The 16683-nt window shown below is 45.4% G+C and overlaps 1 protein-coding gene across 1 annotated transcript in view; it reads left to right on the plus strand.

Moving 5' to 3' along the window:
• The window catches only part of AKAP10 (A-kinase anchoring protein 10), a 47880-nt gene that overhangs the window by 20797 nt on the left and 10400 nt on the right, over positions 1-16683 (plus strand). The window contains exons 5-10 of the mRNA XM_066264367.1: positions 4078-4176; positions 6232-6316; positions 7184-7307; positions 8945-9081; positions 11246-11390; positions 13085-13258. Of these exons, the coding sequence (XP_066120464.1) occupies positions 4078-4176; positions 6232-6316; positions 7184-7307; positions 8945-9081; positions 11246-11390; positions 13085-13258 (764 nt within the window). The remainder of the gene's footprint in view (positions 1-4077; positions 4177-6231; positions 6317-7183; positions 7308-8944; positions 9082-11245; positions 11391-13084; positions 13259-16683) is intronic.

Here is a 16683-nt window from a genome sequence, read left to right on the forward strand (position 1 = left end):
TGCTCCAATGGAGCCTTGGCTGCAGGAGGGGAAGAGAGAGATAGAAAGGAGAGGGGAAAGGGTGGAGAAGCAGATGGGCGCTTCTCCTGTGTGCCCTGCCCGGGAATTGAACCCGGGATTTCCACACACCAGGCTGATGCTCTACCACTGAGCCAACCGGCCAGGGCCTTGAGCCTGGTTTCTTTACTCAACATAATGGCTTATATCAGTAGTTCATTGCTTTTTTTTTTTTTTTTAAGATTTTTTTATTTTTTTTTAATTTTATTTATTGATCTTTAGAGAGAGAGGAGTGAGAGAGAAAGAGAGAGAGAGAGAGAGAGAGTAGGGGGAGGAGCAGGAAGCATCAACTCCCATATGTGCCTTGACCAGGCAAGCCCAAGGTTTCGAACCGGCAACCTCAGTGTTCCAGGTCGACGCTTTATCCCACTGCGCCACCACAGGTCAGGCTAGTGCATTGCTTTTTATTGCTCAGTCGCGCTGGACTGTGTGGATGTACTTCCTCTCCATCCACCTGTCAAATGACACCTGGGTGGTTTCCAGTGGTGGATGACTATCAATAACACCATTATAAACATTTGTTTGCAAGATTTTGTGTGGACAGAGTGTTTATTTCACTAGGGCAGGTACTTCATGGGGTGCTGGATGGTGTGGTAAGTCTGTATTATCTAGGAAACTGCTGGACTGTTGTGTGGAGCAGCAGTGCTCTGCTGGGTTGCATTCCCACCCGCAGTCTGGGAAAATTGTTTGCTTGTTCCCTGGCCAGCGCTTGGTGTAATTGGCTCTTTGCTTATTTAGGTTGTTTTTTCTTGAAGCCATCCTAGCAGACGGTAGCAGTGTCTTACTGTGGTGTATCTTTGCATTTCCCCAATGGCTAACGGTGTTGGGTCAGGCACGTACTTGCTGTTCCTAGATCTCTGGGAAGTGTTCAGACTCCCACACATTCTGTTGGGTTGTCTGTTTTATTATGGTGTAATTTTGAGAGTCCTTTATATACGTCTTGGATATAAGACCTTGATTTGCACGTGTTTTCTTGTAGTTTATAGTTTACTTGCATTCACTGAACAATGTCTTTCACAGAGCAAAAGAACTTTTTGAATAAGTCCAGTTGATCAGCTTTTCTTCTGGAGATTGTGCTTTTGGTGTGGTATCTAAGAGCTCCTCGCCTTAACAAAGGTCATAAAGATTTGCTCCTGTGTTTTCTAAAGGAGGTGTTAGGTTTTATACTTGACATTTAGATATGGGCTCTGTTTTGAGTTAGTCTTGTGTAAGGTATGAAGGTTAGGTCAGCTTTTTGTTTAATTTTTGCATGTGGATGCCTGATTGTTCTTACACCATTGATTGAAAAGACTGCCCTGGCTACACTGAATGAATGGCCTCTGGACGTTGGCTGGGTTAGTGTGGGTCTGTTTCTGGAGTTTGGTTCCATTATTGTGTGTGTCCGTTTCTTCACTGATGTCACACTGTAGCTTTAGTGAGGCTTACTGTCGGGGGCTATGACTCTGCCAACTGTTTTCTTTCTTTTTGACTGTTCTAGTTTCTTTCATTTTCATATAAATTTTAAAATAGTCTTGCCTGTATTTATGAGAAGCGCTACTGGGATTTTTATTGGAATTGCACTCAAAGAAAAGGTCAGTTTGGGGAGAATTTACATCTGAACTGTACTGAGTGTTAAAATCCATAGACATGGTGTGCCTCTTTGTCGATTTAGGTCTTTGATTGCTTTTATTTATTTATTTTCTTTTTCTTTTCCAAGTGAGAGGGTGGGGGATAGAGAGACATACTCCCACATGTGTCCCAACCGGGATCCACCTGGCAACCCCCATTTGGGGCCATGCTTGCAACTGAACTATTTTTAGTGCCTGAGGTGGAGGCTCCAGGGAACCATCCTCATGCCTGGACTGATGCGCTTGAACCAATCAAACCATGGCTGCAGAATGGAGAGAGAGAAGGGGGAGGGGTGCAGAAGCAGATGGGTGCTTCTCCTGTGTGCCCTGACTGGGAATCAAACCCAGACATCCACGTGCTGGGCATGTTTTTTTGTTGTTTGTTTTTGTTTTTGTATTTTTCTGAAGCTGGAAACAGGGAGAGACAGTCAGACAGACTCCTGCATGTGCCTGACCGGGATCCACCTGGCACGCCCACCAGGGGCAATGCTCTGCCCACCAGGGGGCGATGCTCTGCCCCTCCGGGGCGTCCCTCTGCCGTGACCAGAGCCACTCTAATGCCTGGGGCAGAGGCCAAGGAGCCATCCCCAGCGCCCGGGCCATCTTTGCTCCAATGGAGCCTTGGCTGCGGGAGGGGAAGAGAGAGACAGAGAGGAAGGGGGGGGGGTGGAGAAGCAAATGGGCGCTTCTCCTATGTGCCCTGGCCGGGAATCGAACCCGGGTCCCCCGCATGCCAGGCCGATGCTCTACCGCTGAGCCAACCGGCCAGGGCCGGCATGTTTTATTTAAGGGTATCAAAACATTTTTCAGAGAGTTTTAAATCCCCAGAAAATAAATGTGCTTTAGCATCTCTACAGTGTACAAATGTTACAGCCTTTGTCAGGAATTAGCAACTTTTTCGTTGGTGGAAAAGCAGAGTCTCAAGTGCAGGGGCTGCTGCCTGTGTGGTGGTCTGATGTGCAACCCTTTTGGCACATGGGTGCATTTACTACCCTGGAAGCGAACCGCTGCTCTGAAGGTTTTTATGGTTTCAGTGTGTGGGCATGACTGATTTAATTATTGGACATTGGTTATTAGTTTTATGACCCCTGCCTTTCTACCTTGCTCTGACATCTGTCAGCCAGCCCACGTCCCTCCAGTCACCTAATTACCATACACTTCCCTAGGCTGAGAGGGGCGAGTGAGTAACTCAGGGTGCTCCCAGCATCCCTGCCACTCCAAGGGCATTAGAAGCTCTGTGCCAGGACCCAGGATAGGACTTCATGTGTTTCTTCTATCACGATGTCACAGTATACTTCCACAAAAATATAGTAACATAACCGATTGAATTCCAAAGCAGGTAGGAGAATCCAGCAGTTTCCCATCAAGGCAGATTTAAAACATTGCCTTCTTCTAATTAATTTTTTCAACTTGAAAAGGTTATTTTCCATTTTAAAAAAATGGTGTCTGTGTTAACTTCTAGCATATTTAATATTATTCATTTTAACTGAATCAACAGTTTTTCTTATTTTTAATTTCTAATACCTTAATGTCTGTAAATGAAATTCATTAAACAAAAGCTCATTTGGGCCTGACCAGGCGGTGGCGCAGTGGGTAGAGCGTCGAACTGGGATATGGAGGACCCAGGTTTGAGACCCCGAGGTCATCAGCTTGAGCGTGGGCTCATCTGGTTTGAGCAAAGCTCTCAGGCTTGGACCCAGGGTCACTGGCTTGAGCAGGGGGTTACTCAGTCTGCTGACGGCCCGTGGTCAAGGCACATATGAGAGAGTGGTCGATGAACAGTTAAGGTGTCGCAACGAAAAACTGATGATTGATGCTTCTCAACTCTCTCCGTTCCTGTCTGTCCCTAACTATCCCTCTCTCTGACTCTCTCTGTCTCTGTAAGAAAAAATAACAAAAAACTCATTTGGGGTTCTCAATAATTTTTAATATATCAAAGTTCTGAGAATACGAAGTTTGAGTTTCATTGTTTTAACATTCTGGGGTTTTGAAGGTCAAGTGAGTGTAGTATTCATAAGTGTGAAACCATTTTGTAAAATACGTGTAGATTCACAAGTAACTTCTGAGCCCCTGCGGTTGTAGTGCTGGGCGTGTCCCTGGAGCTCAGGCTGGGAGACCTGGAGAGAGTGTGCACTGCTGCCCTTAGGGAGGCAGCTCGCTCCGGTGAGGGCCGGAGGGGTCCACAGAGCTCCTCTCCCGCAGACCAGACAGCTCAGAACGACCTCGTGACGAGGCTTGTTTTGCCTCAGTGTATTTGTGTTTCTGTCTGTAATACTCACGCACACGTCTGTGTGTCTGTGTGTGTGTGCACGTGTGCGCGGGCTCACAGCACATGGCCCCCCGTGCATGCACAGAGTTCATTAGGAGGTCAAGTGCGTTTTGGGTTGTGACGTTTCCGCTTCTTTCCTTGCAGGTATAGAGCAAGATGCAGTGAACACTTTTACCAAGTACATATCTCCAGACGCTGCTAAACCCATACCCATCACAGAAGCAATGAGAAATGATATCATAGGTAAGCAGTGCTTCAAGCTGTGGCAAAAAGAAAAAGAAAAAAATATATTTTTGGTTATTGATTTTAAGAGAATTTTTTATGGACATGAAATTTAATATGCCCTTTCCTAGTCTGTTTTCAGATATCTGGTTGAAGCTCACTCACAAACTTTCTCTCTTAGATGTTCAGACCAAATTCTTAGACTTTGACTTGAACAACAGCAGCAGCAAGAACAGTAATATCACACATTTATTCAGTGTTGAGTTTGCCCCAGTATTCCGAGTACTGTCCAGTGATAAACTCATTTAATCTTCTAATGAACCTTGCCACATAAATACAGTTACTATTTTATAAGTAAGCAAGTAAGCACAGAGGGGAGTACTGTTCCCAGCGTCACACAGCACGGATGTTGGCCGAGGCAGGATTTGAAACCGGGTTCCTGCATGCTAACCAAGACGCTGTTGGGCAGTGTTTTCCCAACAGGAAGGAGACCAATCTCTAATGTCCTCATCCCACTGCCCAAAAAATACGAGAGCAGAAAAATCAAAGTGAAGCATCGTTTCAGGAAATTGTTCCCATTATATGTGCGTACGTGTATACTCAGTCACATCAGTGTATTTCTCTGTAAATCATAGTAAGAAAAAACGAAGGCCCTACGTTTACCTGTAATCCCAGATATAGTGGTTCAGTCGTTCACTGAACAAATACCAAGTCCTAGTAGTAAGTCTTGTATCTTTATTACAAAACTATCAGTATTTTTGGTTGGTGAAATACAGTGCTCTGTTCTGCTCTTAGCAGATTCTTCCCTGCTGAGGCCTCTGTGGTCTTTGCTGCGGGTCCTCTGTGGTCAGACTCTTCCCTGCTGAGGCCTCTGTGGTCTTTGCTGCGGGTCCTCTGTGGTCAGACTCTTCCCTGCTGAGGACTCTGTGGTCTTTGCTGTGGGTCCTCTGTGGTCAGATTCTTCCCTGCTGAGGCCTCTGTGGTCAGATTCTTCCCTGCTGAGGCCTCTGTGGTCAGATTCTTCCCTGCTGAGGCCTCTGTGGTCTTGGCTGTGGGTCCTCTGCGCTCCGTCGGCTGGAGTCTCCACCGCGCTCCTTACAGTGGCCACCATGCTGTCCAGCGAACGACTGTGGGCCGTCCCGGGGCCCCTCAGATGCGGTCCCCATTGTTTTCCTTCCTTTCCCCCACCGGACACCTGTAACACATGGCTCTTCCTGACTCGTGGGTTGCAGTTCCTTTGTTTTTATGTGGGGATTTGTTACTACCATCTTCCAGACTTTTCTCTAGACTGACTTTTTCCAATAATACATCTAGGGTGTCTTAACTGATTAGAATTTGGCAGTTTAAGGAATTGGTTGGCTAGTGATATCCTAGGAGGTTTGATTGTCTCTATTGATAACCAGTTTACCTTTTGATTCTTTGGGGGGTGTTTAATGTATAATTCTATACAAATTAATTTTATGTTAAAGCTTTTTGTTTCTGCTTTTGCTTATGTAGATGCTTAGAAGGACCTTCTCTACCTTAAGCTTAGCTGTTCACCTGTGTTTCTTCTTAGTTTCATTTAAAACCTAATTTATGTTTCTTTTTCTTTTTTTTTTTTGTATTTTTCTGAAGCTGGAAACGGGGAGAGACAGTCAGACAGACTCCCGCATGCGCCCGACCGGGATCCACCTGGCACGCCCACCATGGGGCTACGCTCTGCCCACCAGGGGGCGATGCTCTGCCTCTCCGGGGCATCGCTCTGCCGCGACCAGAGCCACTCTAGCGCCTAGGGCAGAGGCCAAGGAGCCATCCCCAGCGCCCGGGCCATCTTTGCTCCAATGGAGCCTTGGCTGCGGGAGGGGAAGAGAGAGACAGAGAGGAAGGAGGGGGGGGTGGAGAAGCAAATGGGCACTTCTCCTATGTGCCCTGGCCGGGAATCGAACCCGGGTCCCCCGCACACCATGCCGACGCTCTACCGCTGAGCCAACCAGCCAGGGCCAATTTATGTTTCTTTACAGTTATTTCCTACTTGAGTCAGAAATTTGTACGTTTTGGATTTAATAGAAATTACATTATTTACCATTTCTTTTACAGCAAAGATCTGTGGAGAAGACGGGCAGGTGGACCCCAACTGTTTCGTGTTGGCGCAGTCCGTGGTCTTCGGTGCAATGGAGCAAGAGTGAGTCCCTCTCTGCTCGCGTCTGCCCGCGGGAAGCTCCGTGCAGACGGAAGCTGCTGTCTGAGAACTGTAGTGCTCAGGATGTTTACAGTCTTGCAGGCATACTCTAAGACTCTTGGTTAAAAAAATTTTTTAATGTAAATTGTGAACTCTTAAAAATAAAACAAGTTTTTATTTTTCATGTTACTGTTTCCTAAGTTAAAAGAATTTGTTTTAATCCTGAAGTCATTCGGGGTGATTGTTACTACTAGAATTGGTCTGTTTCTTTAAACAATGTGTCTTTAGACGGATGTCCTCACGTGCACGCTCTAAGCTCAGTGTATGCCGTATGACTAAATTCATATAGACTGGTTGGAACTGCCTCCAAAGGTTTTTTGTTTTTGATTTTGTGTTTTTCTGTATTTTTTCTTTTAATAATCACTGCTGCGTGCCGTTAAACTGATTCTACATATTCGTTCTTTCATGTAACATCTGTGAAGAGGGTGCTCTGAGCAAGGCGTGGTTAGATATCCTACCTGCCTGCGAGTTGCAGCCTCATAGGGAAGTGGGGCCTGTTCCGTTGTCACTGGGACGTGAGGTCGCAGGGGCTGGCTGTCCAGCGGAGCTCCGAGGACCTGAGAGGCCGCTTACAATTCTGTTGTCACTGTGACGTGAGGTCGCAGGGGCTGGCTGTCCAGCAGAGCTCCGAGGACCTGAGAGGCCGCTTACAGGAGGCGCGGTCCATCGGCACAGCACACGGGGAGGGAGGACGCGTGGACCTGAGGCCTTTCAGATGCTATAGGCACAGGATGGAAAGAGTATACTATTCCCAACGGAGCTCTTTCCTTCGGTCCTCCCCTCAAATTGTCCCTTTTTGTCCACGTGCAGGCACTTTAGTGATTTTCTGCGGAGTCACCATTTCTGTAAATACCAGATCGAAGTGCTGACCAGTGGGACCGTTTACCTGGCTGACATTCTCTTCTGTGAGTCAGCCCTCTTTTATTTCTCCGAGGTAAATCTGCTTTCCTTGCCTACGCCCGGAGGGTGGGGGGCTCTCAGCCTCCGCATGGAGAACGCAGGGCTCCTGTCCACAGCAAGTAGCATAGAAGGGACAGTGATTTCCCAGAAGATCAATTGAATTTAAATAATTTTATTGTTTTAAGTTGTAGGTAATGGCAAGAGAACTTTAGTGACACGCTAGTCAGATTAAGGAGAAAACGTGAAAATTCAATGTAAAATAAGTCTAATTTTGGAAAACATAATGATGAGGAAGTATATTTTTAATTATTTGGAGTTGTTTTAAAAACCACAGAATTGCCTTACCTGAGGTGGTGCAGTGGACAAAGCATGGTCCTGGAATGCTGAGGTCGCCAGTTTGAAACCCCGGGCTTGCCTGGTTAAGGCACATACAAAAAGCAGCTATGAGTTGGTGCTTCCCACTCCTCCCCCCGCCTTTTTCTTTCTCTTTCTCTCTAAAATCAATAAATAAAATCTAAAAATTAGCCTATCAATTTTTATTTTTTTTAGAGGAAGGGAGAGTGATGAGAAGCATAACTTTGTAGTTGCGTCACCTTAGTTCTTTTTTTTTTTAAGATTTTTTTATTTATTCATTATAGAGAGAGAGAAGGGGGGAGGAGCAGGAAGCATCAACTCCCCGTATGTGCCTTGACCAGGCAAGCCCAGGGTTTTGAACCGGCAACCTCAGCGTTTCCAGGTTGACGCTTTATCCACTGCGCCACCACAGATCAGGTACCTTAGTTCTTTGATTGCTTCTGATACGTGCCTTGGCCAGAGGGCCCAAACTGAGCCAGTGACCTTGAGCTTCAAGTCAGCGACCTTTTGGCTCAAGCCAGCAACTGTGGGATCATGGTGATGGTCCTGTGCTCGAGCTGGTGAGCCTGCACTTAAGCCAGAGGAGCCTGGGCTCAAGCCAGCAACCTTGGGGTTTCAAACCTGGGACACCAATGTTTCAGGTCAATGCTCTATCCACTGCGCCTCCACCAGTCGAGCAAAAAGCCACATTTGATACTTGATTCCAGTGCACGGATACTTGCAGAGCAGATGTCAGAAGAGAGAAAGAAAAGCAATGAATTTTTTCCTACTATCGTCACCCTTGCTTTAGCCACTTGATAGGACTGAGTACCTTCATCGCTGAGGCACGCACTTAGTGTAACGGTATGAAGTAGAGGGGGTTCTCCGCTCGGAGCAGAGACTCGGTCCACCCTTGATTCTGCCTGGTCACAGGACTGCAGTTCAGCTGGTTTACTGTACCAGCCCCTCTCTCTGCCGAGTGTGAGTCGGCGTCGTTGAGGTTGAGCTGGCTGCACGGGGTGGTGGGGTTGGTCAGGTGGCAGGCCTTGGCCGGGCCCCTTGACTGCACGTTGGCCGGCACGGAGCCGCTGACCCATCTGCCCGGTGGTGTCCACTCTGGGTCGCTCAGGGGTGCATCCAGCTGTGCAGTGGTCATGCTTCTGTTCACTTTCTGTTTTTGTTTTTCCCCAAAAAGAATGTTTTTGAACTTTTCAATCTCAAGTGACGCTAAGTTGCTGGTGAGCAGTAACTAAGAAACGGACCTGTCAGTTTTGTTGTTGTTTTGTGGGGGTTTTGCCTATTGCAGTCTCATTGCCCTCCGATGCCTTCTCTCCCCAGTACATGGAGAAGGAGGACGCCGTGAACGTCTTGCAGTTCTGGCTGGCCGCGGACAACTTCCAGTCGCAGCTCGCCGCCAAAAAAGGCCAGTATGATGGGCAGGAGGCGCAGAACGATGCCATGATTTTATATGACAAGTGAGTTTCATCAAGAGGTGTGTGCAGCCTCGGCCAGTATTGACTGTTTCGTATAAACTTCAGAAAGAAAGGCGAGTAAACTCAGTCTGTGTTGTCAGGGAGCTGCAGGGACCAGCATACAAGCTGCTTTTCACATGGTGCGTGGGGAGTTTTGAGGGTCCTTAGGACCAGACCTTCTGCCAGAGGAGGAGGGGAAGGTTGTGTGTGGCAGGCAGGACAACAGTGGGACATTCGGGAGGGCTTCGCAGGAGAATGATCTAAATTTAGAGTTCTGAAGAATGAATTGAATTTGCGAGCCAGAGAAGGCAGGAGAGAACATTCTAGCAGAGGCACTGGCCCATGCAAAGCCATAGGAACTTCTGGGAATGCAGCCTTTCAAGAGGCTTGAGTTTGGGTAATTGAAACTTGGGTATGGGATGCTAGAGGAAGAGGCAGCCAAGTGGAATATATTATCAAGGCTCCTGAACATCTATGGGTGTATTGTAGTTTTCTGGTGCAAATCTGCCCAGCCGGCATAACTGTTCAGTAACGAATAGTTTTTCATTTGTCTTCACTGCAGAGGAGAGGGTGGCCCAGTCTCACAGTGAGCGGAATCGAGAGCCCCAGGCAAGGGACGGAAGTTGTGGCCCACTTCGTGTAACTTTCCCACTCTGTACAGAAGAGTAGTGAGCTCATGTCACCCGCCGGCCTGTGCTCAGAGGGTGACGTGGGGGCAGAGAAGCCCCCGTGGTCGTCCGGGTGGGGAGAGAGCGGGGAGCACACCTGAGCCTTGCTGTGCAGCTGGTGCTGGGCTGTCTGCGTGAGCCTCTCACCTGGGAACTTGTTAAAAATAGGTTTCTGGTCCTCCTCTCTCAGAGACACTGACTCAGCAGGTGTGAGGTGAGACCCAGGCATCTTTATTTTTAGACGAGACCACAGATGACTGAGGAGTAGCCAGCTAAGGGAGAAGTCTGCTTCTCCTGTTCTGCAGATACAAACGCTAAGGCCCAGAGAGTCGGTGGCTCTTTCAGAGTCATAGGGCAAGTTCATGGCAGCACGTGGGCTGGAGCACAGTTCTGCACGTCTGTCTGGGTTATTTTAGTGTATTTGTGGAAGATACAATATAGGAAACACTATTGTTTGGTCAGTAGATAGCAAGTATTTACGTACAGAAATGTAGTCATGGGTCCCCAAAAATTCAAATCATGGAGGAATATTTATGAACTGATATGTTGAAAGGTGGCAGACTCACTTTTCATTAAGAAAACACTGGTAACAAACAATAGTTTTCTTTGTGCCGCGACAAGAGGGGCGCCAGCCAGGTCCCAGCAGGAGACGGGACCACACAGAGCAGAGGCGTTTCCCACCGGGTCCCGTTTCCACAGGAAGGTGACTGTTCACCCCCCACTGTGCGGCCACTGTGACAGGTGCATGTGCCAGACCTGACTGCCCATCCCAGCGAGCCTGTTTTTATACCCTGTGTGTGCGTCCTCACACCTCGTCCACCTGTCTGTGTTTGTACCACGGACAGGAGTGGGGAGCCACGAGAATGCCCGGAAGAGAGCATGTTTTCCTCCTTTATCACCTTTCTTTAATATCTACTTTATCATTAGCTTACCAGAACACTGGTAGTATATCCTGTTGAGTTAAAAATCTTCGAGTTCTCATTGATTGCTGCTATTCTGTCCAAATACAACAGAGCTGCCCACGGCCCTTCAGTGCTATTTGTTCTGCGTCTCTCCACGTATATCACATAAGCCTCGTGGTTAGGATGCTGTGTTCTCGTTGAATCCTGTGCAGGGATGATTTTCTGCTCTGTTTCCAGGGGAAATGACTGTCTCTCACCCTGCTTTAAATTCATTTATTTCTACCAAGTGCTGAACAGAAAATAGATTCCCATTAAATACATGTGACATTGATTTCTTTGCTTCAGTTATAGTCTGGCCCTCGAAAATCTTAAAACAAGAACTGAGTGTGATGGGAGGCAGGTAGGGAGGTGGCCAGCTGATGCCGCTCTCCCTGGGGCAGCAGGGACAAAGGCCTGGCACGGCGTCACCACGCAGTTCTGTGGCACTGGGTCTGCGGGCCCTGCCCGGTGCCCTCACGAGATGCTCTGACGCGGGTGCCAGAAGATGCGTGTATTTGCTGTGGATTTTGGTTTTACTTGGCTGTCTTTCTACCATAGGTACTTCTCCCTGCAGGCCACACATCCTCTTGGATTTGACGATGTTGTAAGATTAGAAATTGAATCGAATATCTGCAGGGAGGGTGGGCCACTCCCTAACTGTTTTACAACTCCGTTACGCCAGGCCTGGACGACCATGGAGAAGGTAACCAAGAACTTCAAAAGTATGAAACTGTAAGAAGTTTTTACTGTTGGAACCCAGAAAATACGGCATGGGGGAAAACCACAACAACTCCACAAATGATGGAAGAGAACTGTGGGAAACTAGTGCAGTGTAGCTGAGTCCTCGTGGTCCGTGTGACCCTTCCCCTGCACAGGCCCAGGAGCCCCAGCCCTGACGGAAGTCCTCGATGTATTTTCCTGCTCTGCAATACGGGGGTAATGTGAATACTTACCTTAAAGTTACTTGAAGATACTGAGGTAAGAGGTGTATGGACTCAGTGCCTGTCCCTGAGGTAGCGAGACGGTGGAGTTAGGTCAGGATGTTTCTCCCATCTCTCAGGGTTAGAGCACTACTTTTATGGAGTATCATGATCACTTATTAGGGTATAACTGATAGCCGACTAATAATAAAGTATTAGTATATGTGAATGACTTATTGTTGTCATGAACCAGAACGGCTTCCCCAGGAGTTGCACAGAGCCCGGGCCGAGCCCACGAGGTCATGTTGCCTGTGTGTGTCGTGTATCTGGGTGGAAGTTCTAAATGACCACTGTCACCTAACAGCCATGTGAAAGCTGAATTCCAGGATGCAGGAGAGTTAAATATGAAAACCAAGTCATTTAAAAAGCTAGCAGTAAACTGAACAGAGTATTAGCTATTTATTGCCCAGGAATAATAATTTTTTCATGTTTAAAATTAAAATCTTTCTGATCTTAAAGGAAAAGTTCCAGGGAACGTTCTGGGTCATAAAGAAAATTAAGATACAGAGGAAAAACAAAATCCAAAAATATTTCTTACTGAATGTAAAGAACTTACACGAAATTCGAGAATCAGGTAGCTACACGGGAACAAGACGGTGACTGATTCATTGGCCAGCACGCTGTCCGTGCTCGCTGCCGGTGTCAGCGTGGTGGACGGGAGAAACGGGGTCTCCGCCCGCCCTCTGGGAACGACGTCTGTAAAGAAGGCAGACGTAACATTTACCGTTGTGCCTTGTGCTGTGAAGAAAACACTGGTGATACCAGAGCAAACGCCAGTGATAAACATGGGAATGTATCCACAGCATTCATAATTTTGAAATGTGAATAAAAACATCTATGTATCAGGTATTTATTGAACAATAGTTTGAAAAACACAACCTGGTGTTAAGAAGCCTGTGTCAAAATTGATACACCTTGTGGGACAAATGGACAGCATCCTTCTGAAGGGAAATTGACCACGTAGATTAAAGCTAAAACGTTCATCCTATTGAACTCAGTAATCACATCATACTCCTGGTCATTTATCGTAAGGAAATCGGTTAGAAAGTAAACATTAAAAAAAAAAAAAAAAAAAAAAAAAAGAAAGTAAACATTAGTACATACACGAAGACTTTAGTATTTATTACCAACCAGAAAAACCTAGTTTCAATGTCTATCCACTCCCTGGACTGTTTTCTGGTCACTAAGAAGTCTAAATATAAAGTCTGCGTAACAATTTCATGGCAAGTGTTTTTTTGGGGGGGAAACCTATAAATTGTACATGTAATTTTAGTTATAATGTAAACTATGTATAAAGGGATATTACTTGGAGTGTGAAAAGAAGAAGTAAAATTATTTGTAGGTAACATTTTGTTTTAAAATAAAGTTTCAGTTGTGTTTGATTTTAGCTTTAAAATACGCCTGTCCTCTCTTTCAGGTGTTTTTGCCCGGCTTTTTGTCCAGCAGTCTTTATTATAAATATTTGAACGATCTCATTCATTCGGTTCGAGGGGACGAGTTTCTGGGGGGGAATGTTTCGGTTGCTGCTCACGGCTCTGTCGGCGTTCCTGATGACTCTCACCACAGCAGCCCCGACAGCTCAGCCGCTCAGGTAAGACCCCATTTTCCTCTGCCCTTAGAAAGGGGTATAGGCCTGACCAGGCGGTGGCGTAGTGATGGACCGTTGGACTGGGATGCGGTGGACCCCGAGGTCGCCAGCTTGAGTGCGGGTTCATCTGGTTTGAGCAAAGCTCACCAGCTTGGACCCAAGGTCGCTGGCTCGAGCAAGGGGTTACTGGGTCTGCTGAAGGCCCGCGGTCAAGGCACATATGAGAAAGCAATCAATGAGCAACTAAGGTGTCACAATGAAAAACTGATGATTGATGCTTCTCATCTCTCTCTGTTCCTGTCTTTCTGTCCCTCTCTCTGACTCTCGCTCTGTCTAAAAAAATAATAATAAAAAAAAAAGAAAGAAAGGTCTCCTCCAAATACCTCTTACCTGAGTCACAGATCCCATGTGTAAGTTATTGAAGGAACAGGTGAAATAAAGTTAGCCTTCTTCCTGTGTGTCCTTATCAGTGTCTGTGTCTGTTGTATTGTAAGGGGTCATGACTCCTTACTGCCCGTGTGCTGCTTGGCACTCCAGCTGTCGCTTAAATAATCAACTAATGTGATACACATTTGTAGCCTCTGGAGAGCTCTTTGTGTAATTATTTGGAAAAATTTTAGTAACTAAACTTGGTGTTACTAGTGCTTTTTTAAAAGACTAATTGAATGAACTGCTAGATTTCTTAATAGTGTGTATTTCATTTTGAACTATAATGTTACTGTACATTTCCTAATCATTTTTATTGTTTTGGGGGTGCTTTCATATATCAAACCTTACGTGATTCTCCCCAGAATCACATGAAGTGGTTTATGCTCAGGAGAAGAGAGCTGAGGAGGTGTTGAGAAGTTAACTAATCTTATTAAAGTCACTCAGTAGGTGGTGGGGACTAGATTCCCTGTCTAGTGTTCTTCATCATAATTTGAATAAGACAGCATAATTATTTCCTCGTCACTAGTGATGAGTAAATAACACCTTAGTTTTTTGACACGGCCTCAAACTGATTGTCTTAATTTATAAGATTTTACTGCCATTAGCCCGGGTCCCCTGCATCCGCTTTCCTCCTTGTCAGGCTACACAGAAGTAACCTGCTGCGTGAAGAGCTGTTTTGTATATATGTAGCCTGTAAAGTACACATTTTTGGTTGAAGTATAATATATGTACAGAAAACTCGGTGTTACCATAACCAGACACAGCTTGAAGATGTTTCATAAACAGACCTACCCCATGTCACCAGCCTCCAGATCAAGGCACAGAGCCTCCGCAGTCTGTCAGAAACTGCCCAGTGTCCCCTGCAGTCACCAGCTCCCCCACCAGGGCAGCTGTTCTCTGACTTTTGATGGCATAGATTAGGGTTATCTGTTCTTGTCATTTTATACAGATTTATTGAGATAAAATTCACATACCATACAGTTCACCTTTTGGCACTATATATAATTCAGTGGTGTTTAGTATCTTTGTAGAGTTGCTTAACTGTCTCCACATCCAATTTAGAACACTTTTTTCACCCAAGAAAGAAACCCTGTCTTCCTCTAAATCTTCTATTCCTCCAGAAGACTGCTAATCTATTGTCTCTCTGTTAATTTAATTACCCTGGAGATTTCATGTAAATGGAACTATGTAATACGAGCTCCTTTGTGACTAGCTGCTTTCCTTTGTTTTGTCTCAGCATAATGTTTTCAGCGTTCATCCCTGTTTAGCATGTAACAGAACTTTTTCCCTTATTGTGACTAAATAGTATTCCATTGTGCAGACATACCACAAACATAACCAGTGTGGACATTTGAGTTGTCCCCACCTTTGTCTATTATGAGTAAATGCTACTGTGCCAGTTATTGTGTGGGTGTATGTTCTCATTTCTCTTGTGTGCACATAAGAATAGAATTGCTGAGTCAGATGATCACTGTCTTAACTCTTCCATGATTACTGTTGTTTCATAATAACTTCTGAAATCAGGAAGTGAAGGTCCTCCAATTTAGTTCTTTTTTTTTTTTTTCTTTAAGATTGTTTTGACTATTTGGAGGCCCTTAAGTTTCCATTTGAATTTTAGGATCAGCTTGTCAGTTTCTATGAAGAAGCCAGTCAGGATTCTGATCAAGAGCACATTGATTCCATAGATCAATTTGGGGGTGTTGCCATCTTGACAATATTAAATCTTCTGGTCCATGAACATGGGATATCTTTTTATTTAGTCAAATCTTCAATATCTTTCAACAATATTTTATAGTTTTCAAGTGCAAGCTTGTACTTTTTAGAAATTTATTTCTAAATATTGTATTTTTGAAGTTATAAATTGACTTTTCTTAAATTCATATTCATGCTGTTAATTATAAGTGCATAAAAATGCAAGTAATTCTTTTTATTGAGGTAAGATTCACTTAACATACCATTAGTCAGTTACTCTCCATGGCCACCTCTGCTTTCTTCTAAGAGTTTTAGGACTTTGATCCGTTTGAGTGAGTTTTGCATATTATGTGGGTATGATCCAACTTGAGCACCATTCATTGAAAGAAACTGTTCTTGCACCATGGAATGGTCTTGGCACCCTTGTTGAAAGTCACTGGACCACAGATGCATGGTGTATCTCTGGACTCTCAGCCTACTCTGTTGATCTGTATATCTGTCCTTACGCCAGAGCTACGTTGTTCTGATTGCTAAGGCTTTGTAAGTTTTGAAATTGGGAAGTATTTGTCCTTCAACTTTGTTTTTATTATGTGTGAGATAGTTTTAGCTATTCTGGGTCTCTTGCAATTCCAAGTATGGATGTTCGGGTCAGCTTCCATTCTGATTAGGACAACATGGAATCTGTAGTTTGCTCCGGGAGTGTTATCAGCCTAACAATAGCAAGTCTTCCCGTCTGTGGACACTTTGACATTCTGTCTGTCCAGGCAGCCTTTAATTTCTTCCAGCGGCATTCTGTTCTTTTCAGTGTACAAGTCATACACCTTCTTGGGTCAGTTTATTCCTAAGTATTTTTTTTCTTTTTTATGCTATTACAAATACAGTGTTTTTTAAGTTTTCAATTACAGTTTACAGTCACTGTTATTCTGTGTTAGTTTCAGGTGTACAGCACAGCAGTCAGACAACCAGGTGCTTTCCATGGGGGGGCTCCCCCCCTGGCAGTTCCCGTCCCCTGCCCCACACCTTGTGCAGTTGTTACAGTGTTACTGCGGTGTTGCCACTGCACCACACTTTGTGCAGTTGTTACAGTGTTACTGCCGTGTTCCCCCTGCACCACACCTTGTGCAGTTGTTACAGTGTTACTGCTGTGTTCCCCCTGCACCACACCTTGTGCAGTTGTTACAGTGTTACTGCGGTGTTCCCTGCCCTGCTGTGTGACAGCCAGTCTGGACTTTTTCATCCTCTTCACCCAGCAGAACTGTATTCTTAGTTTTATTTTTTTTTAATTCACAAACTATTTTTTTCCAAGT

This window comes from Saccopteryx bilineata, chromosome 2 (genome assembly GCF_036850765.1).
Source record: "Saccopteryx bilineata isolate mSacBil1 chromosome 2, mSacBil1_pri_phased_curated, whole genome shotgun sequence".
NCBI classification, from domain to species: Eukaryota; Metazoa; Chordata; class Mammalia; order Chiroptera; family Emballonuridae; genus Saccopteryx; species Saccopteryx bilineata.